The 26240-nt window shown below is 36.3% G+C and overlaps 2 protein-coding genes and 1 pseudogene across 2 annotated transcripts; 2 read left to right on the forward strand and 1 right to left on the reverse strand.

Annotated features, from left to right (window-relative positions):
• The first annotated feature begins 315 nt into the window (after nucleotides 1–315).
• LOC132052755 (serine carboxypeptidase-like) lies at nucleotides 316–4807 on the forward strand. The gene is made up of 8 exons (XM_059444433.1): nucleotides 316–791; nucleotides 1041–1209; nucleotides 1765–1884; nucleotides 2008–2151; nucleotides 2256–2406; nucleotides 2497–2585; nucleotides 2763–3021; nucleotides 4417–4807. The coding sequence occupies exons 1-8, from the start codon at nucleotides 472–474 to the stop codon at nucleotides 4662–4664; spliced, it is 1500 nt and encodes a 499-aa protein (XP_059300416.1). The 5' UTR covers nucleotides 316–471; the 3' UTR covers nucleotides 4665–4807.
• Nucleotides 4808–6632: 1825 nt separating this feature from the next.
• Nucleotides 6633–12875, forward strand: LOC132054679 (sister chromatid cohesion 1 protein 1). The gene is made up of 20 exons (XM_059446652.1): nucleotides 6633–6685; nucleotides 7433–7501; nucleotides 7591–7649; nucleotides 7729–7773; nucleotides 7892–7911; nucleotides 8050–8126; nucleotides 8799–8919; nucleotides 9361–9430; nucleotides 9579–9651; nucleotides 9802–9911; nucleotides 10259–10332; nucleotides 10429–10590; nucleotides 10831–10996; nucleotides 11077–11150; nucleotides 11237–11438; nucleotides 11529–11607; nucleotides 11831–11976; nucleotides 12069–12153; nucleotides 12257–12369; nucleotides 12477–12875. The coding sequence occupies exons 1-20, from the start codon at nucleotides 6633–6635 to the stop codon at nucleotides 12557–12559; spliced, it is 1881 nt and encodes a 626-aa protein (XP_059302635.1). The 3' UTR covers nucleotides 12560–12875.
• A 638-nt stretch (nucleotides 12876–13513) lies between these two features.
• LOC132052756 (T-complex protein 1 subunit beta-like) lies at nucleotides 13514–24663 on the reverse strand (annotated as a pseudogene).
• Nucleotides 24664–26240: the final 1577 nt, after the last annotated feature.

Raw genomic sequence — 26240 nt, forward strand, 5'->3', positions numbered from 1 at the left:
TCCAAGAAGGCATATCTTCATCAATTATTCATTTAAAAGACGAGATTAGGATAATCTAGTCCAATGCCTTTATGAATAATGATGTAGTATTGAATACTTTTTCTTAATGAATATCCAACACTTCACACCTCAAATTAAAAGAACCAGAAAAAGTAACATATTATATAATCAATTTTATATTCAGTCAAAATTAGGAAAAGTATCATAAATTGTCTTTTGCACTACTATTTAAAATAAACAAAATAAAAAGAAAAAGAAGCATCCTTGCCTCCTTCACCTTTAGTTCGTCCACATTAGCGGCACTGTAATTTGGAAACAAAAAAACCGCCTGTTAATCTCCCCACCACTTTTCTCTCTCACTCGTTACACACACCTATTAATGCCCATTTCACACTCATCTTCTCCCTTATAAATCTCAACTGCATACTAATCCATTTCTTCACTCCAAAAAACATAATCCAAATCTCCAAAATGCCTTCTTATTTATCTCTTCTCTTTCTTTCTCTGCTTTTTCTATCTATCTCATCAAGTGTAAAGTCTAATGATGATAAGTTTTTCACTTCTTCTAAACCGAAATTCCCGATAACAATGGCGGAAAAGCTAATCAGACAACTTAATTTATTTCCTAAACATGAAATCAACAAGGCAATTGGGGACTCTGCAGCACCTATTGAACAGAGTCTTTTTGAAAAGAGATTGAATTTATCATATATTGGTGATTCTGGGGCAACTGTTCAAGACTTGGGTCATCATGCTGGTTATTATCGTCTTCCACACACTAAAGATGCAAGGTTTGAATTAAATTGTTCATTTTACTCAATAACATGAGTCATGGATATTGTTAATTAATGCTAAATAATCTGATTGAATTGGATTACATGTTCATTTTGATCAAAAAAAAGAATCATGGGTGTTGTTAATTAATGCTGAATTATCTGTTTGAATTGCATTAAGTGTTTATTTTGATCAGAAAAACATTCATGGGTATTGTTAATTAATGCTAAATTGTCTTTTTTTTTTTTTTTGAAATGTTGGTACAGGATGTTTTATTTTTTCTTTGAATCGAGGAGCAGGAAGAATGATCCAGTAGTTATATGGCTAACAGGAGGACCAGGATGTAGCAGTGAATTGGCTGTGTTTTATGAAAATGGGCCTTTCAAAATTGCAGACAACATGTCTCTTGTCTGGAATGATTTTGGTTGGGACAAGGTTGGTTCTTGTTTTCTTCTTTCTCTTTTTTTTTTTTTTTTTTGTTTTTCTGTAATTTCTTTTTCTTAATTTGGAATCTTTACATAAATAGCCGGTTGGATTCACAGTTTACTTTTCCTATATATATATATTCCTGGATATTTTTTAAATAAACGGTTGAGTATACAGCTATTTAGGTAAATATCTCTTTAAAATTTACACAATTAAATTCCAAAAACGTTGGTTAGATCTTTTGAAGATGGTAAAAGAATTCCCTCCAAGTTATTTTTTATTCAACCTTTCTCCATCAAGCCAAGTACCTTTTCACCTACTAGCTTTTCTTTTTGACACTTGCTGTTCATTAGTTGTGACTTTTGGAATTTTAGAAATTCAAAAGTCGTTTGATGCTTATTGACATTAATGACTAGCTTCTCTTTGTTTCCGTGGGACTAGTAATGGTAACATGAAATAGATTACACCTGTTATAAATGTTAAAATGCATTATTGGTGTATAGTAAACTGTTCTTTGTTAATTAGTTAAAGAATGATAACAGTAGTTAAATTGTAATTTGACAGGTCTCAAACCTTTTATATGTCGATCAACCAACTGGAACTGGTTTTAGTTATAGTTCAAATGATGATGACATTCGTCACGATGAAAGGGGCGTAAGCAATGATCTCTATGACTTCTTGCAGGTTCCTTCCTGTTCTTTTTTTTACCCGCTCTTAAATCATTGAATTTTAATCAAGTTATATTAATGTTGAAATATTTTAATCTTTTTCAAAATTCTAAATGGTCATTGTTTTGATGATATATAGGCCTTCTTCAAGGCACATCCTCAGTATGCAAAAAATGATTTCTATATTACTGGAGAATCATATGCTGGGCATTACATTCCTGCATTTGCTTCTCGGGTTCACCAAGGAAACAAAAACAAAGAAGGAATCTACATAAATCTCAAGGTATTTTTACCCAATTGTCTCATTAATTATGCCATCCCTTTTGCTTTTACCAGTGTAGTTTTTGTCTGAATTTCTTATCTGCTAACTTAATTACATTTGTTTAGGGATTTGCCATTGGTAATGGACTCACTGATCCAGAAATCCAGTACAAAGCCTACACTGACTATGCTCTGGATATGAAATTGATCAAAAAATCTGATTACAATGCCATAGAGAAGTCATATCCAAGATGTCAACAGGCAATTAAGCTTTGTGGTAATTCATTTTGTTTATCCTCAATGTTCTTCTTTTTATATGGCAGCAGCTAGTCTTGACATTAGCTTTCTTCTATGCAAATAATATTAGGAAAAGATGGCGGAACTGCTTGCATGGCTGCATATCTTGTTTGTACAAGCATCTTCAACAAGATAATGGACCTCGCTGGTAATAAGAATGTAAGAGCTGTTTCTTTTTCTCGGTGAATTTTAACATGTTTCACTTATTATTTTCTAGATTACTAATTCACTTATTATGGGCGGTTACCTGTAGTTATCTTTTAGGTGATCTAATAGTTTACACTGTCAGTGTACAAAAGTTAAACTTATATGGATTTTGTAATTTCCGAGCTGCAGTACTATGACGTGCGGAAGACATGTGAGGGTGATTTGTGCTATGACTTCTCCAAAATGGAAACTTTCCTCAATGATCAAAAAGTTAGACAGGCCCTTGGTGTTGGGGATATTGAATTTGTTTCATGCAGTTCAGCAGTTTACCAGGCAATGCAATTGGACTGGATGAAGAATCTTGAAGTGGGCATTCCTTCACTTCTTGAAGATGGTATCAAGCTACTTGTATATGCAGGGGAATACGACCTTATCTGCAATTGGCTTGGTAAGCTTCATTCATCTCTCACCTATAGGGTAATTTCACATATGGTCATTCAACTTTAATTTATTGTATGGAAGTCATGAAACTAACTTTTGTAATGGAAAATAAACACAATTCTGCCTATTTATCACTCAACAAGACCTCGACATAATATCGAGAAAGCTCAGTAGTACTGCCAAATGTATAAAATTGTCATGTAAGTATAAGTATAGTTACGTCAACAACTCACTGCGGGCCCAATAAGATTGGTGGCTTCAAGTAAACTTCTAATTTTTTTTTTTTTTTTTTTCCAAAGTAGGAAAGATCTTCATATATATTTTTATGGGATAGTTTTATTTAAAGTCTACTTTTCTAGTTTTTTTAGCTGAACTCATTAATTATTGTTTTATAATCTATTCATTCTAACAATTCTTTTTCAATTGATAATATAGCTAATCCATTCAATCTCTCTTGAAACATTGTTGATCTTAGCTAAGATTTTATCGATTTTAGTTTTGAAAAACCTCTTTCTCTTTTTCTCTTTTTTTGCATAACCGATTCATATTTTCTAGTTGACATATTTAAATTGAATAAATTCTAATAATAACTGAAACAAAAATAAATACTTATGGAATAAGAATATCAACAATGACAAATTTTCAATGAAATATAAGATAAAGTTGAACAATAAAACTTGGTTCAAGAATTTGATAGGTTGATATAATGATATCGAAATAGTGTTGCGCTGCTTCAATATAATGATTGCGTGTTGCAATGCTTGATAATTTGAAGAAGACGCCAAAAAGTAAATCTTGATCTTTTGTAAGCACTATGTTTTGCAGCAGAATGTTTAGGTGTGTAGGAGACTTGAGAATTTTCAATAATAATAATAAGAGTACAAGAATAATAAAAAGAAGAAGAAACTAAGTAAATATGGGCAATAGAATAGTTACCAAATAAATAACGATACTACAAATCTACAATTACTTAGAAAAGCTTTTTCATTCCCCAATTATGCCAACGGTACCCACTGATCCATAAAAGGGAAAAAGTTACTATTATACTTCTCCAAAAAATAATCTCAATTAATGTGGGCCGCACTCTCCCATAAAAAGAATAAGATACTATTGTACTTCGCCTCAAATATATATCCTGAGACTTCAAAACTACTAATGTAGGACTACAATTTTTTATTTTTTAAAATATATATACATAAAGGGTCTTAAAGTCATTGCTTTACCCGCCTTAGCTATGAACCAGCCCGCAACTCACCTTACATAATAATATGCACGTGACACGAAAACGACCCGTGACCCAACAAAACTAGTACTACAATTTTGACCAGGAATATTCTCAGGTTCTTTATTGTAGTGAATTTAAAGCTACCAATTGACAATTAAACTCTCTTTCTATTGTCAGGGAATTCAAGATGGGTGCATGCAATGAAATGGTCAGGGCAAAAAGACTTTGGAAAAGCCACATCAGTTTCTTTTGCAGTAGATGGTGTAGAGAAAGGAGTTCAAAAGAATCATGGGCCTTTAACTTTCCTCAAGGTCCATGAGGCAGGTCACATGGTTCCAATGGATCAGCCCAAAGCAGCATTGGAAATGCTTCAAAGGTGGATGCAAAATAAATTGTCTAAAGAAGGCCATCTTGCTCCTAGGTGAACAGCTTCAAACATGAGCAACAAATATTACTGAGACAGAATTATAAAAAGAAATTCCAATATCGTATATGTTTCAAGATAATTATAGTAACCATGTAAATCACAGTTTCGTGGTACCTCTACAATTTATCAATGACATGATTTTTCTAAAACCTATATACCAAACAAGTTTTTGAATCGAAGTAGTGTGTTATACATATATCTGCGAGCAACAGAGGGGGGTTCGATTACCATTATACTGATGCGATGAAAAAGACCGATTCAAATGAGATATGCCTTACCTGCATTAAGATTTAAAACTTGTCGTCTATTTTCTGAAAAAGGCTTGTGTTCTATTAACACCCCACCATTAAATAATTTATTGTCATGTTTTTCCCTCCAACCGGTGAGAACACAGGGTCAAACCAAACCCTCATCCACCTAAATGGAATTCAATTGTCCTGCTTTCTAATTAACTTTCTAATGATTCCGCTCTTGTCCAATCAATGGTAGTATCACAGATTTGTAACCCAGTGATCGAGCTTTGGTGCTCAGCATTAAATGGTTCTATAACCACACCAAATTAACCCTTGAAATGCGTTCTCTCTACCAGGCATTGTACGTAGGGACAGAACCTTACTAAGTTATCAATATCCACGTGAGTAAAATCATGTCTAACATTTTAGATGTGAAATTTGTCTACATTTGGACAAGTTACGATCATTTGTAGGGTCATTTTCTAACAATGTTTCGGGGAAAAGAAAGTGATGTATATATAAATATGGTTTAGCGATAGTTTAGTAATTTCAGTGCAGATATTGCATAAAACACACATTACTAGCAACGTCAAGAGATGGCTTACCATACATCTTAGTACTGAAAATGTCAAGCGACATATGCCACATTTAGAGCGTATAAATTAAGAGTGATTTGAAGTTGATATTCTTGGACTAATCTATTGGTCCATAACCTCACTGGCTATTCTAAGTTTCTTTCCTTTTTTCCCTTGATCTGCTCAAGATGCATGAAGTTTGACGAGTTGAAATTACGGATGAGTCAAATTAGAGTATTGGACTAAGCTCGTAAGGGATCCATAAAAAAAATCAAATTAAAAAACGGCTTGCTTATTGTCCCAACTTGGTAATCCAATGTCGTTTTTAGGGAAAGGGTAAAATATCCTCTATTATATCAAAAGTTTTAATTTTATTCTCCATTATATTTAGGGCTATTCATACTTTGCTATTAAGAAATCGTCTCATATTAACCGTTGACGCTAATTAAGCTCCAATTTAAATTATAATGAAAGGTAATTTAAATCGTAGTCAAGCGTAAATTGATAAATTTGGACACTTTTCCTAAATATCTTGACATGCAAAATTCACCTAATTCATGTGAAACATCATTAACATTAAAGATAAACACGAGATGATTTATTACTATTAATAAGAGATACAAAATGATTTACTACTAATAACAAGGGTAGGAATGACTGCAAAGTATAAAGGAGGATAAATTTCAAATACTATTTCTTTGGACATTTTCCCTTATTTGTATGAACGATGGCTTACGCATGCTTCAATTTTATTAAGTACTTAACATTTTCATGGTCATGTTAAGTGGATGATTTGGTGTAAATGTAATCACTTGGTCTGTTAACAATTAAGTTGAACAAGAGCAGAGGGACGCGTGGACGAATAATAGCACAGAGATTTCATCACTCGAGCTGTGACTTGAGTTCATGATCATTCTTCTATAGGGGCGGGGCCCACACTAGGCTCTGCAAAATGCAAATGCAATCGTTTCTGTTATTATGGCGGGTGAATACACTATGCTGTTACGCAGACGCACAATGCACACACACACACACGCTTTTTAGTTTTCTCAGCACTTTGCATGTGATCTCTCTCTCCACCTATATATGCAATATCTTCTTCACTTCAAATTCTCGCAATTTCAGTGCTGAATTTTCATTCTTCACAACGACGATAACATGTTTTACTCTCACCAACTACTTGCTCGCAAAGCTCCCCTTGGTCAAATATGGTGAAAATTGCTACTTGTCATTTCGATATATTTTTTTTTTTTTGCCATTCTAAAATCGTTAAATTCATATGCATAAGCTACATATTTTGAATTTCTGTTGTTTTGCTTCCATTAAGCTCCGCTCGGCCAAATATGGTGAAAATTGTCTATTGCAACTTGTGATTTCGATTTTTTTTTTCCTTTCTAAATTCGTTAAGTTCATATAGATAAGCTACGTGCTCTGAATTTCTGTGTTGTTACTTCTATATATTGCGTTCTATGCTATATTTTCGTTTTTCTTCCCGGCTTTCTGTATCTACTGATATTCAGTATTCTCTGAAGCTCATTCATAAGATTTCAGGTAATCTGAAGTTGCAGTTGAATACTTTGTTATATGTTAAGTTGTTACGGTTCAAATTGGATCCGTTAGTGTTCAAAAAATGCTTAAAATCAATTTGCTTAATGAATTTAATGATCTAGCTTCTTGCTTGCGAAGCTTCGCTTTGCCTAATATGGTGAAGTTTTTTAACTACAACTTCTATTTCAGTTTTTCATTTAACACATAGAGATAAGCTGTATTTTTGAGTTTCTGCGGGTTTTACTTGCATATATTGTAATTGTCGTAGTGGATCTTCTTTTCCTCTGTTTATTCTGTATTCTCTGAAGCTATTTCATACTACATGATTTTTTGTAATCTGAAGTTCCACTTCAGTTATATGTTAAGTTGTTAAATTCAAATTGTTTATGATCTTTCTGTTTGCTGTGAAGGATGGCTGCCACTCTGCACTCAAAATTCAATAGGAAAAAGCTGAGTAAACTGAATATTATTAACATCTGGTGAGGCGTTTTCTTCCATTACTACGTTGAACTTCACTTTGTTTCCCGTTGATTTTGAGTAATAATGTATGTTGTTTCTTCTGTCACAGCGAACAAATCTTAAATCCATCAGTTCCAATGGCTCTTAGACTCTCTGGAATTCTCATGGGTACTTATGCTTAAACCAATAATGACTATTCGTAATTTTTGTTACTGAATTTCTTGATTAATCGTCAGTTCTATCTCAGGTGGAGTAGTCATTGTTTACGAACGCAAAGTGAAACTCCTTTATGGTATGAATTACCACGACATTTTTATTTGAATTTCACGTCAATTTCTTCGAATTTTATGTCTAATTTCCCTTCCTTATTGCTTCAACTTTTACATTTTTTGTTGTTTTGTTTAATGCAGAGGATGTGACTCGTCTCATGGTAGTAACATTGGTCTTCGATCCCCAATCAGCTTAATCTCTTTCTTTACTCTGTTTTAAATTATATTCGGGATTTCTTTGTTGTTTAACTGGTGATGGCTTTGATGATTAAGTAATATATGAATTTGGTATTTTTCAGGTGCAAATCAATGAAGCTTGGAAGGTGAAAGCAGCTAGTGATCCTACGTTGCTTCCCAAGGGTAAATCGCAAGCCAAGTGAGTAACTCATCTCCACTTCCACGTCACAGTATTTTGCCGACACACAGATTGTAATGCCGAATTTTAGCACCTATCTAATAGTCTCAGTTACGTCGATAGTGCTTCAGTAGATTTAACAACTAAAGTATGAACTAGCACCAATTAAGTGAATTATTAACTCGATTTAGCATGGTTAAGAATAGTATGGAATAGGTGTATTAGTAATGCTGACAATAATAATGCTGGGATTAGTTATGCTTTCATTATTTTTTCTCGATTGTTTGGTTTCTTGTATTAATCGAATATGGTGTATTAGAATAAGAATAGTACTGGTATTGTTATTCCCATGGTTTACTTGTATAAGAATTGTACTGAATAGAGTGTATAACTAATACATGTATTAATACATTGGTTGAAAACACTACCAAACAAGGGATTAAAGAATACCAAAGCTAATACCAATATTATTTTATCTAATACCCCTACTAAACCCCTGAAGTCTGCGTCAGTTTCATCAGTGGATTATTTAAGGCCAGCTTATGCTATGAGTCCTTCATACCACAGGACTTTGGTACTTAAAAATAACGTAGTTTAGTGATGAATTGGTAGTAAAAGTTACATTATGATTTCTTTTGTTGTTTTTCCTAAGGTTGATACTTGACTTTTAATTCTTCATCTCAATCCCTGCAGGCATGCAGCTGTTACTCTGCCGGATTACCGGGAGGATGAACTCCCCGAGATTGAACAGACACTCCGAAATACGGACACTGTCACAATGATGGATTTCGAACAAACCTCCTATTTCGCGATGGTAAATTATGAAAAGCACAGTTGAAACAAATATTGTTAAGGATTATGTGCAGATAAAAAAACCTACGCAGAAATGCAGAATACATCTTTTTGTTGGAAGGTGGAACTGGTCTAATTAGACTATTGAGCTTGCATTAGATTATTGAATAAGTTGTATTTCATTGTTCAGCAATGAATCAATTGAAAGTTAACAACGATAAAGTGGTTTGATTTCCCTTCGCATTCTTTTGGTTGCTCTATATGTTTTGCACTTTGTTATCTCAACTCTTGAGTTGTTTAGTCTTTTGGAGAGACTATCTATGAGTTATTTGTGTTTTAACAATGTTCATGACCTTGTTGAGCAAGCAATCTTACCTGATGCCGAGTACATAGTGAAAATAAGATCATCAATAGTAATTTCTACATAAGAGTGCAGCTAAACTTGCGGATGTTCAATGTGCAGAGACTAGATAATGAAAACCTCTATGATAAACCCAATGCACAGGAGGAACCAGCCAAGGACCTGCATCAAGGTATACCCAGATCCCAACTATCAGCATAGATTATGCTAATTTCATCACAACAGTAGAATATATAACTATATCCTTGCAAATGCTACTTTTATTTTCAGCTTTCTCTTGTTGTGCCTATCTTTAAACAACCCTGAAACCCTTGTTGCAGTTGATGCAGATAATATCACCCTGGCTGAACATATGGAATCCCATCATACAGATATATTTAATCATTTTGAGAGGTATCATGATGAACAGTTAAAAGGATCTGTGTTTAAAACTTTCACCTAAGTTTATATGGTCAGTTAAAGACTAATTTTCCTCATTTTTAGCTGCAAAGTTTTTCTTCTACTATCCTCCTATTAATTTTTTAAGCATGAATTACTCCACAGGTTTGATATTGAAGGGGATGAAGAAACACAAATGAATTTTACCCAGCCAGAGGACGCCCAAATCCCAAGTACTCCTGTGCCATCTCCACCTAAAGAACAAGCCCATCAACGTAAGAATGTGTTACTAGATTTTCCTTCACAGAAAAGTACTATCTTCTGCTTTAGATAAATGAAGTTTTTTGAGATGTAAATAGTAGACGGACTAAAGATGATTCACTCAGTGCTTTAAGAAACTTTTCTGATAGACATTTAGACCATGGCTGCGAATCATGCTTACCTACTATCAGATCAGCTAATATACCTGCACTGCCTGGTTGCTTATCTTTGAACTTTCAGTTTACATGTGTAGTTCCTTCAAGAACAAAGCACTATTGGATTGAGATCGTAAAAGTTTTTAGATTACCTTAGTAATTACTTAATTTGCTAATTGATTGAATAGAGACAAATTTTGTTGCAGCTGATGAGATCCCTGACAGACATCCAGAGGACCAAGTGAAGCAGAAATCTGATGAAGCTGAAGAAGTTTTTGAGGTAGAAAATCCACAAGCAATCAAGTTAGAAAATAATGTAACAAAAAACCTTCAGTATTAATCTACCTTAATCTAATGTCTTAACATGATTTTGTAGCAGCAGCAGGACCAAAAAAGGCCAAAACCAGCTCGACAAAGAGCAAGAAAGGCCGCAGGTCTTACAATTGATCATGAACAAACTATTATTGCTGGTGACGTCTATCAATCTTGGCTTCAGAGTGCTTCAGATATTGCATCCAGAACAAGGAAAAAGAGAAAGGTACTCCCATACCTCCCAACTCCCAAGTCCAGTCTTTCCCATCTCAATTTTTGCCGTTCTACACACCTTGAGCAATTAAAATTTGACTATGGGTCTTATCCTACGGACAAAATCTTCCATCAATGGCTAGTGTTTGTAAATCTTAAGAATAATAGTAAGTGTATCTCCTTGGAAGGTACCCTTAACTAAACTAAGATGCAGCATCATTTATTAGTAACCTTAAGTTCCTGCTGTGTGCAGACTTTGAGTGTCATATCTTCTATGAAGATAGCCAGACTCATGGAGTTGCCTCCTATTGTATTACTAGAAGGGTTGCTCACAAATGGAAATAAGGAAGTTCACTATCCAGCACCACTCCTAAAATTGTGGATGAGAAATACCCAACCTCCGCATGATTCACCTTCTGGTCTGGTTTTTCATCCATGATGTTAGATTGTTATTAGTTGCAAAAACTATAAACAGATGGTAATTCCATTTGACATGCAGGAAAAACCTCTTCACCTAATCCTCCTGAACCATCCTATACATCTCCAGGTGAAAGGATGAATAACGTGGAACCTGTCAGATATGTAAGGAACTTATGATTCTCAGTTAGTTTTAAACAAAAATCACCTTTATTTGTCTGATTGAGCATTTGAATGTGAAGCCTTTCGAAGATTTCCAAGGCGGTGGAGGTTCCCCATCAGTAGGGATATCCATAGAAAAACAAAGGGCAAATCTCAACAATAATGTGATTCCACCTGAAATTCTCATGGAGGACCTCAGAACCAATCTTATAAACATGGGACTGCATCCAACAGAGGCTAATGGAGTGAAAAAGACTGATCGCATGGCTACACCTGGCTCTGGTATATCAAATTTATATATGAATCCCAATCCTGATTGGTTATTGAGTGATTTGTTAAGGTGGTATAACTAATACTTTTGTGAATCTATAGGTGATGAGCCTAGATCCATTCCAAGCTCAGGATCTGATCATGGTTACCTATCACAGAACTCTGTAACCAATTCAAGCCGGTTAGTACTACTAGTAGATGTATATCGAGCGGATATTTGTCTAAAGACGAACCATTTGAATCACACATACATAAACAGAAGGAAATAAGGGATATCATGGGTCTCCGTACCATAAAAATCTTTAAATCTTTGCTCTTCTTCTTCTTCCTCTTATTTTAAATTACGAAGCTTTCCCCATATATGCAACATCTGGTTACATTGATCGAGATTGTTAAATCTTCAGGTCCAACAAGAAAAGACCCCATTCTTCACACAGTGGCAATGGCCTGCACCCAGTAGCAGAAGAGAACCCATGGCACGATCCCACTCCAAATTTCAAGTTGACTAGGCTATCTGAGCTATCTGAAAAAGGCTTTACACAAGACAACGGTTTGTGAATAGTCAATAACTTTCCCATTTTAGTTCTGGTTATTTTCTTTAATGTGGTTTGGTTTGTCAACCTCCCTTAATACTTTTTGCAGAGATGTTGATGGAAACCGGACCAACACAAACCCAACATCCATTCGTTACTCAACCTCTTGACGTGATGACTGACTCTATCAGGATGTAAAGCCTTTTTCATTAATTCCTACAACTTCCTCCAGTTTCAGCATGTATCATCTGAGTTATTGATTCTTTATATTATATTATAATACATTGATACCTACAGGCAGCTGAAGAGTCATTTTGACACTCCTGGATCGGCCGAAGCAGAATGTTTGAATGAACTAACACTTGGGATGACAAAGAAACAAGCAGCATGCCTCTTCTATCAAACTTGTGGTATGCATATTCGATTCTTTTACTCTGCATTGCAGCACCGAGAAACATCATAGTTTTCAGCTTTTCTCATTACAGAAACTAAAGTTTGCTCCATTCTATGTTTACAGTTCTGGCCACTAGAGACTTTGTAAAAGTTGAACAGGAAGTGCCATATGGAGACATTCTCATTTCCAGAGGTGCAAAGATGTGACCACTGATAAATCAAGTAGATGCTAAGCCCTCACAAGTCTTATAGGTTCATCTATTGTTATTGCTGATGCAAAATTTTCGTTTGATTAAGGTATTAGAGAGTTCAAGCGCAGGTTTACACAGCTCAAAGTATTAGGACAATTTTTTTCTTGCTAAGCTATCTAGTGTTTAATGCTATCCTTGTAGTTATCTCCAAGAGAATATAGACCGTATATGATTTGGCTCATTTGGAATCGGTAATTGCTAGTTTTTTGTATTAGTATTTGGTGACAGGTATCAAACAACTGTAAAAATGAGTAAAGTCTATTCATATCTCTTTGTCGCAACAAGGTTATAGTCCAAGTATCAACAGAGAGTTCACCATTAAAAAAATGACATGGTCGTAACGAGCTAGTTGGAACTTTTTTCAAAAAAATGTATGAAGTCAATGTTGAAGCTAAAATTAAAAAAAAAAAAAAAAAAAAAAACACTTAATTAAAGCATTCCAACAGAGAGACATAGAAGTCCACTGAACTTCCAGTGAGACGAGATATCAAAAGATTTCACGAAGTCAATTGACAACATTTCTGCAATGTTATCAACTTTCTTTTCTTTTGCTTCTGTAAAAAAATGTCGTCATGCTGCAATAATACTATGGATTAACTCATACAATACATTGTTGGTTTAGAAGTGACGTCTCATAATCTATTCATTTGAATAAAACATGTAATGCAGTAAGAGCTATCTAGTTCACAACATGTCCAGTTATAGGCAAATCTAGATCAAACACTTTTTTACTAACTCCCAACAAAAACAGAAACATAACACGCACGTTTCTTCAAAACTCCCCCGCAGTGTGTACACTGGCATGACTAAGAACAATATTCAACAGTTTGGCTCATCTACAGTAACCTGAAATCTTAACCACAAGATTGGATATAAACATCTCAACAGATTAGACACATCCGATCTAGGTTTACATTCTATCTTCCCTCCTCCTTGGGGCGCATGTGATGATTTTCATCAACCCTTAGGATCATCTCAACAGCCTCGGTTGCAGAGCGCAACATAGCCTGTTTGACTTTGAATGCCTCCGATATTCCTAGCTCTGCCATATCTCCAACCTGTCATAAAAGCCAGATAAGGATGACTAAATCTAGCAAAGTACTAACTCCCAATAAGCAGCAAGAATTGATTATTTGCACGGGATTTGGATAGTCCTTGGAGAAAGGGAAATGGAGAGAAAGGAAAAGTTTCAGCATTCTTCCTTCACTTAGACTTGCTAAAAAAAAAGAGTGACAAAATAAATGGAGTGGTCATTTTTCTTTTCTTGAAATAGAAGAGAAAAGATGTTTACTTCCTTGCGGAGAGTCCTCTTCGGCCGAGTGTTACAATACAGCTGGTAACCTATTTTCTTTTATTATGTTTTGACCCCAGCTCTTTTATGATCGCATTTTCACTATTTGCACTTTTGGCAATAGTAGTTCTTTTAATTACAAGAAGGGACTAAGTTAGTTATGCCAGCTCAGCTTGTTGAGCCTGGCAACATCTCTATATTCCCACCTTACTGGTAGTGGAGGATTATGAAGTGAGAAGTAAAATTTCCTTTTTCTGCAAATTCTTTCCTTGCTTTCGTTGTTTTTCCTGTCTAGCAATTTGAATCCAGTTCTTAATTGCAACAGTGGTATCAGAGCGATTTCCTGCTCTGTGGAGAACACCATGACAATCGAGCTGCAGGAAGTTTTGAAGCGGTTGGATAAAATAGCTGAACGCCAAGATCGGTTGGAATCGATGCACGAGCTCACTTTCAAAGAGTTGAAGGAGGCAATGGGGTCGAACCTAGAAGCGGAGAGGGGTAAGCAACAAAATTCCCCAATTCCATCTTCACAAGGTCTGTATTCACCGACAGTTGGTCCGAATTTTCGATCGTAGTAGTAGAGATTCTTATTTACGACCTATTACAGCTAATGTTCCTACGAATTTGAGGGTATTAGCTGATCCCCAACCCTCTATAATTGCTATAAATTCGGGGCCTAACCACTACAATCAAGTTCCATATAATCCTTCCATGAGCTCCCTTCAATCCCCCAATAGTGCACTACCCAGATTAACAAAACTAGTTCGAACCTCCATGCCACAAACCCAACCATTCTATCACCCTATTTCAACACCCATGCAGAATCCTTATTTTACTCACTAGATTCCTCCAAATCCACCCACTTTTCAAACCAACTATCCTACATTTCTACCAAATTCTACTCCCTTAAGCTCGACCCATGCTCATCAAAATTATCTCACTGGGTCTGGTCAGTATTACCCTCAACACCATTCTTTACCACCCATTGGTGCTACCCAAGCACTTACTAGGTTATCTAAAGTGGAATTTTCTAGGTTCAGTGGACATGGTTTTCAGGATTAGTGGTATAAGTTAGAATAGTTTTTTTCATTAGATGAAGTATTACCTCATCAAAAAGTAACTGTGGCTGCTATACATTTTGATGATTTGGCATTACAATGGCATCAAGCCTATATGCGAAGTAGATCTTATTTGACTTTTCCTACATGGGAGGAATATATATGGGCTTTAGCTGATAGATTTGGGGCTGAGTATGATGACCCCATGACTGAGTTACTTAAGCTCAGACAAGTAGGAAGTGTTGCTGCTTTCCAGGAAGTTTTTGACAGGTCCATGACTAGATTAAATCTAGATACTGGTCATGCTATAAGTATTTTTTTGAATGGACTGAAACCAAAATTGGGAGATGCAGTAAGAATCCACAATCCTTATTCCTTACCCCAAGCATACCACATAGCCAGGCTACAAGAATCCATTTAAAATAAACAATCCAAGGCCATGAAAACAACTCCTACCTACTACAACCCCAACACATCACCTAAATTCCAGCCTTCTAGCTCCACTTATCCAAATAACAAACTTACCACTAATCCAAAAACACACTTACCCAAACCTGCAGAAGATAGAGGCAGAAGGAGGAGATTAACTCTTGCTGAATTAAGTGATAAAAGGGATAAGGGCCTATGCTATTTGTGTGATGACAAGTACTTACCTGGTCATTTGTGCAAAAACAAAGGCCAACTGTTTCTCCTGGAATATAAGAAGGAGGATATTGAAGGGATGCTTGAGGAGGAACCTTTGTTGGAAGAAGAAGTGATTGAAGCTTGTGAATTATCCCTTCATGCTATTAATGGTACAGTAGGCTATAGAACTTTAAGGGTTACTGGTTACTCTCAAAGGAGACAATTGAACATCCTAGTTGACAGTGGATCAACCCACAACTTCTTAGATAGTGACTTAGCATTTAGAATGGGATGGATAAAAGAGCAGTGTAAGCCTGTTTGTGTGAGTTTAGCTGATGGTAATGCTGTACAGGTCAATATGAGGTGCAAGGGACTAGAGTGGTTGCTACAAGAAACTATATTTAGTGCAGACTTCCTACTACTGCCTTTGGGTACTTGTGACATGGTGCTAGGGGTACAGTGGTTATATGAGCTGGGAGACATTAAGTTTAATTTCAGGAAGTTAACTATGGAATTTGAGCACCAAGGCAAGCTGCTTTCGTTACAAGGTATGGCACCTAGCTTGAAGATGCTCAGCTCTAGTTCACTTCATAACCTGGAAGCAGAACAAGCTCAACTGTTTATGATTAAAGCTAGTGAAGTGTGTAGTTTGGATGTGGATGTTGCTGATTCAGCCCAACTTCCACCAGAAATTCAACAAGTATTACAAGACCACAGTGATATCTTTGGTGAGCCTCAAGAACTACCACCGTCCAGGGAATTATTTGATCATCATATACCTTTGATAGAAGCTGCCAAGGCTGTCAATAGCAGGCCTTACAGGTATTCCCCGGTACAAAAGGATGTTATAGAGAAAATAGTCCAAGAACTGTTAGCACAAGGATTAATGCAGCATAGTTATAGTCCTTTTGCTTCACCAGTGGTTTTGGTGGGAAAAAAGGATGGTAGTTGGAGGATGTGTAGAGATTATAGGGCTCTTAACCACATCACAATTAAAGATAAATTTCCTATACCTATTATTGAAGAGTTGTTGGATGAGCTAGGGGGTCTCAAATTTATTCCAGGGTAGATTTAAGATCTGGTTATCACCAGATAAGAATGTCACCTTCTGATGTTCCTAAAACTGCCTTCAGAACTCATTCTGGGCATTTTGAGTATTTTGCCATGCCTTTTGGCTTGACTAATGCCCCTTCTAGTTTGCAAGGGCTAATGAACCACATCTTTCAGAAGCATTTAAGGAAGTTCATCTTGGTTTTCTTTGATGACATCGTTATTTATAGCTAGACTTTGACAGAACATGTGCAGCACCTAAAAATTGTATTTGATATCTTAAACCAACATCATTTATTTGCAAGGAGAACTAAATGTGTCTTTGCTACTCCTAGAGTGGAGTATTTGGGTCATTTCATATCAGCTGAAGGGGTAGCCACAGATCCTCAAAAGATACAAGCGGTAAGGGATTGGCCAGTTCCTAAAACTCTCAAACAGTTGAGAGGATTCTTGGGCTTAGTTGGATATTACCGGAGGTTCATAAAAGGGTATGGGGTGATCAACAAAGCTATGACTGAATTACTTAAGAAAGACAATTTCAAATGAACTGATCAGGCTGCTCAAGCATTTGAGAAGTTGAAAGAGGCTTTAACTTCAGCACCTGTCTTGGCTATGCCAGACTTCTCTATTCCTTTCTTTGTGGAAACAGATGTCTGTGATATAGGCATTGGAGCAGTTCTCATACAAAACAGAAGGCCCTTAGCTATTTAAGCAAAGGATTATCTCTAAGGCACCAGACCTTGTCAGTATATGATAAGGAATTATTGGCTTTAGTTCTAGCAGTCACCAAATAGAGTCAGTACCTGGTATGTATGCCCTTTATAGTCAAGACTGACCAAAAAGCCTTGAAGTTCTTATTGGAGCAGAAACTCCACACTGGTTCTCAATTGAAATGGGTGACCAAGCTTATGCAGTTTGATTTTGTGATAGAGTATAAGAAGGGTAAGGAAAATCTAGTTGCTGATGCATTATCTAGATTGCCTGCTGCAGAACTTTCAACTATGCCTATGTCTACAATCAGAACTGGTTTGTTACAAGATATAATGCAGACTTGGCAAGAGGATCCAGCAACTAAGTTGCTGATCCATGAGATAGAACAACCTGGTGGAGAGGTTAAGAGGTACACATACATCTATCAACGATTAAGGAGACATGGAAAGTTGGTAGTAGGGTCCGATCCTACATAAGACAGGAGCTTTTCCAACTATGGCACAATTCCACCCACGGAGGACACTCAGGTATTGAGAACACTTATAAAAGGCTAGCTGCTTTGTTTTACTGGAAAAATATGAAAGATGATATCACAAAATATGTTAAGGAGTGTGCAGTTTGTCAAAAAAGTAAGTATGAAACAATTGCATCACCTGGATTGTTACAAACCCTTCCCATTCCCACTGGAGCTTGGAGTAGTGTTAGTATGGATTTTGTAGAAGGGCTTCCTAAGTCCAAAGGAAAATCTACTATTTGGGTGGTAGTAGGGAGGGATCTCAGCCACATAGATAGTTCAATGTGCTCATCGGCGCCCGACCCTGAGATGTGGATCATCCAAGGCACATTAGCATGGCGTACTCCTCCTTGATAGACTAACAAAGTATGCTCATTTCTTTGTTATTGCTCACCCATATTCTGCCAAAGATATTGCCAAGCTGTTCATGGATAACATATTTAAGTTGCATGGTATGCCTGAGGAAATCATTAGTGATAGGGACCCCATATTTACTAGTAAGTTGTGGCAAGAGATGTTTGCCATTCAAGGGGTTGCTCTGAATTTATCCATTACTTACCATCCTCAGTCTGATGGTCAGACTGAGGTGGTTAATAGATATTTGGAAACATATTTATGGTGTTACTGTTCTGATTCTCCTGCTGATTGGTCTCTATTTCTTGCTTCTGCTGAGTGGTGGTATAATACCACTTTCCACTCCTCTATTCATACAACACCCTATGAGGCCTTGTATGGCCAACCACCTCCTTTGCACTTGCCTTATTTGGCTGGTGAGTCTGTGGTGGAAGAGGTTGATAGGAGTCTCTTAACTAGGGAATTCAAATTGCAACTGTTGAAGTTTCATTTGGCAAAGGCACAACAAAGGATGACTGATCAAACTAATAAACACAGAACTGACAGGGAATTCAAAGTGAGTGATTGGGTTTATGTCAAAATTCAGCCATATAGGTAGATCACTATGTCTCAATAACACTTCAGCAAGTTGTCTACAAGGTACTATGGCCCTTATTTGGTTGAACATAAGGTGGGATTAGTTGCTTATAGACTTACCTTGCTTGCTGGTTTGTTGATGCAACCCACCTTTCATGTGTCCATATTGAAACCATGTCATGCTGTTCCTGATGTCATTGCTCATCCTCCAGTTCTGGATATTGCTAGTCCATTTTGTCCCAACCCTTAGAAAGTTTTAGATAGGAGGCTGATTCAGAAGGGCAACAAGGCCATTGCTCAGCTCCTTATACAATGGGAACAGATGCCTGAGGCTCAAGCTACTTGGGAGGATGCTCACACTCTCAGGATTAGATTCCCCACCTTCCTTCCTTGAGGACAAGGAAGATTTTTTCCAGGGAGACTTGTTACAATACAACTGTTAACCTATTCGTTTTATTATGTTTTGACCCCAGCTCTTTTATGATCGCATTTCCACTATTTGCACTTTTGGCAATAGTAGTTCTTTTATTTACAAGAAGGGACTAAGTTAGTTATACCAGCTCATTTTGCACAGCTCGGCAACATCTCTATATTCCCACCTTAATGGTAGTGGAGGATTATGAAGTGAGAAGTAAAATTTTCTTTTTCTGCAAATTCTTTCCTTGCTTTCATTATTTTTCCTATCTAGCAATTCGAATCCAGTTCTTAATTGCAACACTGAGCAAAAGAAAGAGAAGTTCTGTTTTTCTCCACTTTCTTCTCCATTATGGTCTTTATACTAAATTTGACTATCTTTCCACTAAATTTTACTATCTTTCCATTCCCTACTTCTAAACAAGGATCTTTAAAATGATGTCAGAATTTGGCACCAGAGACATTAGTTGTTTCAGTATTAGATGTCTCAATCAAAACCCAAAAGAGTTCTTTTTGTTTCTATTCTTAAAGAAAGATTCAGTTAAACCCCAAGTGGATTAACCAACAAAAGAACATGTAAATGCAAAGACCAACACTCAAGCTGTCAAGGACAATAGATGAAATGAGTATCCCTTAGCTGAAATCTGCTGAAAGAGGGGAGCATTTTTTTTTTGTTTAAATCATATTTAATACCAAGATAAATCATGTTTCTTTTTTGGTTACTTCAGGTTTTCCCTGAAAAAACAGAAAAACTAAAGAACATAAGCTATTGTTTTTCTCAGCGCAAAATGCATTCGTAGGGCACACCTTATATTTTCCTCATCAAATTGCACGATGTTAATCAGAAAACATTTAAACAGCGATGCCTAATTATGAGGACCATGTCCATTAAAAGCATGAAACGGTCACATATTCAGTTCAGGCAATGTCACCAGCGTTCCTGCTAGAGTCTATTACCAGTGTTGCATTGACTTTGATGCAGAAAAGCAAGGCATATTCAAGCAAGCTAAACAATTCAGAAAGCTGATTTTATGAACACAGTGTGTTCTGACCTCATCGCAAGATAGCATAATTAATTATCCCGACATTTTGAGTGGGTTTACTCACCTGTCCAGTGATGACATCTATCCCAGCATTGCCTTTCTCATTTTGATGTTCTGCACGAAGGCGGGCAATCGACTCAACAACGTGCCAACCGGCTGACACGTACGTGCCAACCAAAGATTGTCGCCAATGATGGTCGGAATTGCCAAAAGTGCCCGAGAGAAAGCCTCAATTGCATGAGATATTTTACCAGGAGTCTTTTTAGCCAGTTCATCCATTGCCTTTGCCATCACCATCTCGGGCCATCCGCCTCCAAGTAGAACCCTGCTGTCATTTATTGTTTGAGACAGTACACACAAGGCATCATGTAGAGATCTTTCGACTTCATCCAGTACATAAGGGCTTCCACAAAAATAAGAGAAGGCGTTCATATGAAAACATAGCACAGAATCAAACAGATTTCACTTTCAAACCACTAAAGATGAGATTTTCATCAGCACATGCATGGGGCCATCGCAGTGACCAAAGAGAATATGATTTTAACACACAACTTTACTAAATATTCACTTCCCAAGGACATGAGGGCTGCCAAAAGAATAAGTGAAGGCGTTCATATGAAAACATAGCACAGAATTAAATAGACTTCACTTTCAAACCACTAAAGATGATATTTTCATCAGCACATGCATGGGCCATCTCGGTGACCAAAGAGAATTTCATTTTAACAAACACCTTTACTAAATCTTCACTCCCCAAGGAACAAAAATCACTTGAGGCATTATAGTTAAACCCCAAATGGATTTCAAGTAGCTTACAACCTTCACGAAAATCAAACAAATACTAAGTAGAAGAAAAAAATGATGCCATTCTCGAGACCCCTCACTTACCCCTTTCCTCCAAACAAATGGCAGTTGAAGACAAAGAAAGAGTTAAGACGCTAAAACATACCTTGCACCTCTCAAGACAATTGTACACGCCTGACCCAGTTTGACCCCAGAAAAGTGGATCAACTTCTCCTTACTAATCATTATTTCTTCTATGAGTTTGCAATGGCCCAGCTTGACAGACTCTGGATTATCAAAGGTAGATGCAATCTCTGCACCAGTTACCAAAGCCAGGCGCTCAATACCATCAAAAGCGGCATGCTCAATAGCAAGTATCCCTGCATCGGCAAATAGTTCCTCTGGGAAATTGTAAATCAGCTATTGGTTAACAAAGCAGTTTGTTCCATGAGAGATGATCTTTTGCACCTTCTCTCTCATTTTATCTTTTTCAGCTGCTTCTGGCTCAGCAACCATGGCCATTGAATCAACTCAGACACGTGCACCATAGATTTTAACTTTATCGGTATCCATTGTTATGTTTGCCACCAAGATCTTAGCATTTTCAATACGTTTTGGTTGGCCAACCCCAATTTTTTTATCCAAAATAAACATGCAGAAAAGAAATGATTTATATTCCAAGGAATTTGATGAGGAAAAGGAAAAAACTAAAAAATCAAGAAGAGCCTGGCTTGGTAGTATTAGGACCAGCAGTTGAACTATTACAAGGAGGTAGGTAAAAAGGACGACAGAAAATATCCCCATCTAGAATCCTACAAAAGAGTCGTATGGCTGATTTTGAGACAAAGGTCAACTGACCATTGTAACAGAAGGTCCAGCTAACCCTTTTTGCATTTTTTTTTATGGAGCAATAGTTTGTTGAAGTTATGGGAGAAACCCTGTAACCTAGCAGTATACCAAAAAATAGAGGACCTAACCAATAATATGGTTCTCGACCAATGACCTCCGGTCATAAACCTCTACACTAATAGGAAGCTCATGGGTGCACCGAAAGCTATTTACAAATAAAAGACATGTCCCAAGCTGTACATAGCCGTACTCCACCCCTTCAAAAGCTCTCTTAGTCCTTTCCCTCCAAAGTAACCACATAAGTTCTAACTGGCAAGGGAGCTACATTCTAAGCTCTACGTCTCCTTCTGAATGCCAAGTTCTAAAGCTAACCCAAACATATTCCTTACATTTGTCAAGATGATAAACTTAGACAACAACTACTCTCGCCAACTATACATAAAAGGTTTTGACAAACTCTTCAAAGATTTGCTCGATGCCAAGAAAGAACCTCCTAAGGAAAACATACTATTCACCAACTCCAAAGTACATACACAGTGTAATAGGTAAACAAGCTTCATTCTCATTTCTTTAAACAAATACTCTCTCTGTCCCTATTTATGTGTCATACTTCCTTTTTAGTCGGTCCCAAATAGAATGCCATACTTTCTTATATGGAAACTATTTAACTTTAGACATATAATTTTACCCTTAATGAGATAATTTATAGCCATACAAATGTCTGTGACTTGTTTTAGACCACAAGTTTCAATAGTCTTTCTTTCTTAAACTCCTGCAATCAAATATTGACACATAAATTGGGACAGAGGGAGTAAGAGTTATCCAAGCACCTAGTGGGCACACCTTGACGGAAAGATTCTTTTAGAGAAAAAGAGTATCATTGCTCAAAACGACCTAGCGGGTCGTTACAGTATCAAACAACAATGCGACATCATTTCAAGCAAAGCTGAATGCTACATACTCTAAGAATGAGCTTACCATTCCCTTAGGTACTAAGGTGGTCTTAACCAAGTCAGCAATTGCCATTAGCCCCATGAAGGATGCCTAATATTAAAGACAGTCAATTCTTCCAGTAAAGAGGACAAAAAATAGTGTTTAGCTACATAATTCATGTTTTCTTTCGCAGAGAAGGTAGAAAGTTATAATAATTTTTTCATTACTATCTCCCACATTTTCATATTACATGGCGTATTTTACTGGACAAATACTCTGTCAAGTCCTATTATAAAAAGCTTCTGAATAGGTAGGAGGTTGTCTTTCCACATAGGTCGACTTGGATCACATAGGTATGATAAAGATGTGTTTTTTCATTTGGTTAGTAGCTAGACAGCCAATCTTGATGGCTGAGAATCTGAGAAAGAAGAACTTTACTTAAGTCAACTGGTGCTTTATGTGCAAGGATCCGGGTGAAGATGTCGACCACCTCCTCATTCATTCTCCGGTGGCATCGAGATTACGGTAAGAGACTTGTACATGGTTTGGTATTTTAGGTGATGGCAGGAACGGTGAAAGAGGTAATGGCCAGCTGAAGTTATGATAGTAGGAGAAAATGCAGGATAAGAAAGTCTGCGCCGCTAGTTCTTATGGGGGTTCTTTGGAGCGAAAGAAATAGAAGAGCTTTTTAGGGTAATCGAGATGAGTTATGTTCTGTTGAGTAGTACTTTATCCCTTTCTTTTGTGCACCCATAAGGTTCGTTTATGTATAGAAGATTGGGGGTCGTTCGTAGAAAACCATCTCTTTCTGTAGGTTTTCTACTCGTTGGTATTCTTCTTGAATAATACGGACATGTTTTTTGGTCAACCATTAAAATGAATTATTAATTTATAAAAAAGATGGTTGAAAATTCAGTTTGACAGAGTTAATAGCACATCAAACTTTAAACGTGAATAATATTAAGTTCTTGAAAGTTGAGAAAGTTTCCATAAAATAATACTATTTGTTAAATTGCAACAAACATTTTGTGGGGAAATGTGTCATATAAATTGGGATAGAAAGTACATACAAGATAGCCTTTTCTAAACAACTAGCTATATTTATTTCCTACATGAGACTTACCATTTTAGCTCCCTCACCCTTTTCTTCAGTAGCTTCATCTTTAAGAATCCTGTCAATCTGGAAAACTACAATGTAAGCTATAGTATCTACAAATTACAGGGAAAAGGAACAGAAGAAAAAATAACCCCGCTGACATACCGCCATTAGAAAGAAGTAGAGATGTTGAGTTAAAACCAAAGGCTGAAGATTAACTAAAGCAATAAGCAGCACACTGTTATTAGAAAAATGGCAAGACATTACGGACGATGATGACAACTATAAACCCTGGAAATGTAAACCTTAAAAGCACCATTTATAATGACAAAACATGAACGAAGTGAATCAAAAGAAATTTTAGCATACATGAACATGAAATAACATTTGCTTTAGCATAAGGAAGAATGGTCATAACAGGGGAGTATAATTTTTAGTGGAAAGCACGACAGAACTAGTTTGTTCACAGATTCAATATCAGAAAATACTTACAACGCAAATTATAAAGAGAAAGCATACTAATCAACCATGATTAGGTGATAAAAATTAATGTAGAAGACATATTTGAAGCATCATGTTTCGACACAAACAAATGTAAGTATTTTCCTTAAACATCAGATCCGACAGAATCACCAACACTGATCCACACTCCATTATGTCAGAAATTACAGAATTTGTAACGAACTACAACTAAATGTTTTATATTTGAACCCCAATTTCCTCCGGTGAAAGCATAGTAATCGACCCTGATTAGGTGATAAAAGTTTATTTAAGAGACATATTCCATGCATTATTATTGAAAAAGCACAGCTAAGTATTTTCCTTAAATATCAAGTTCGACAGCATCACATCCATACTCCATTATCTCAGAATAATAGAATCGGTAACGAACAACAACTAAATCTGTTATATTTGAACCCTAACTTTCCTCCGGTGAGAGCATAGTAATCGACCCTGATTAGGTGATAAAAGTTTATTTAAGAGACATATTCCATGCATTATTACTGAAAAAGCACAGCTAAGTATTTTCCTTAAATATCAGGTTCGACAGCATCACATCCATACTCCATTATCTCAGAATAATAGAATCGGTAACGAACAACAACTAAATCTGTTATATTTGAACCCTAACTTTCCTCCGGTGAGAGCATAGTAATCAACCCTGATTAGGTGATAATAGTTTATTTAAGAGACAGATTTCATGCATTATTGTACTGAAAAAGCTTATGTAAGTATTTTCTTTGAATATTAGGTCCAACAGAATCACGTCCATACTCCATTATCTCAAGAAATTACAGAATTGCTAACGAAAAATGACTAAATCTGCTACATTTGAACTCACTTTCTTTTTTGAAAGCCAAGGCTAGGGCTCAACACAATACAAACACAACTCAATTATCATTAAACATCATCTCTTTCCATTTTTTATCATAATTTTATTAATCTTATACCTAGTTGTCCACCTACGACAATCCTGAATTAGTAACGAACAATGACTAAATTTGCTACATTAACTTGTTCCTTTAAAAGCCAAAGCTAGGGCTCAACACAATACAAACACAACTCAATTACTCCACATGTGTATTAATCGCATCTCTCTCCATTACACTCAATTTTTATCATAGTTTAATTATCTTTTACCTAGTTGTCCACCTACACAATACTTGTTGTTTATCCGACTCAAGATCCATCATACTTGTGAAACGCACGTAAAACAGAGTCCACGAAAAAGCAACAAGTGTAACTAGAGAGCACGACGAAGCTTCTAGAACAATGCTGAGAGTAGTGGAGAGATATGATCGGAAAAGGAAGAATCTGGAGGAAGGGGAAGGTTTGCGAAAATGGAGTTGGAATTGAAGGTTTAAATGGTCTGGACTCTGGACGGTATTTAATTAGTTTCCTAAGGGTATATTTGTCATAACAAGAAATATGGGCTTTCCTTGGCTCGGGTCATTTGAACCTCTGTCCCTATCTTGTCTTTGGTCTTTAACTTTTGTTTTTTTTGCAGGCATAAATTTATATTTTTGCATCATATTTCTTCCGTTTCAATTTATTTGTCTTACTGCCTTTTTTGTCAGTTTCAAAAAGAACGTATATTTTCTTTTTTGGCAACACCTTAATTCCAACTTTCCACATGACATGTTTAATTCTACTCTCTCTGTCTATTTTTAGTTATCCTGTATACTAAAATTACTTGTCCATTTTTATTTGTCCAGCTTGAAAAACTTCAAGAAATATTAGTGGCTACACAACATTTAAAATATTTTTGATCGATTACATTCATTACATGACTTGGTCATAATTAGGGGTGACATAATGAATTTGTCATTCTATTTATGGC

The sequence above is a fragment of the Lycium ferocissimum genome, chromosome 4 (assembly GCF_029784015.1).
Source record: "Lycium ferocissimum isolate CSIRO_LF1 chromosome 4, AGI_CSIRO_Lferr_CH_V1, whole genome shotgun sequence".
In the NCBI taxonomy this organism is placed as follows: domain Eukaryota; kingdom Viridiplantae; phylum Streptophyta; class Magnoliopsida; order Solanales; family Solanaceae; genus Lycium; species Lycium ferocissimum.

What these genes read in the sequence shown, in the direction of transcription:
- LOC132052755 (XM_059444433.1), top strand. Translation starts at nt 472, where the DNA reads ATGCCTTCTTATTTATCTCTTCTCTTTCTTTCTCTGCTTTTTCTATCT. An exon ending in CCACACACTAAAGATGCAAG is followed by an intron (nt 792 to 1,040) that starts GTTTGAATTAAA and finishes ATGTTGGTACAG; the next exon opens with GATGTTTTATTTTTTCTTTG. An exon ending in ACCTCGCTGGTAATAAGAAT is followed by an intron (nt 2,586 to 2,762) that starts GTAAGAGCTGTT and finishes TCCGAGCTGCAG; the next exon opens with TACTATGACGTGCGGAAGAC.
- LOC132054679 (XM_059446652.1), top strand. Translation starts at nt 6,633, where the DNA reads ATGTTTTACTCTCACCAACTACTTGCTCGCAAAGCTCCCCTTGGTCAA. An exon ending in AAGCTGAAGAAGTTTTTGAG is followed by an intron (nt 10,333 to 10,428) that starts GTAGAAAATCCA and finishes ATGATTTTGTAG; the next exon opens with CAGCAGCAGGACCAAAAAAG. An exon ending in TCTGTAACCAATTCAAGCCG is followed by an intron (nt 11,608 to 11,830) that starts GTTAGTACTACT and finishes TTAAATCTTCAG; the next exon opens with GTCCAACAAGAAAAGACCCC.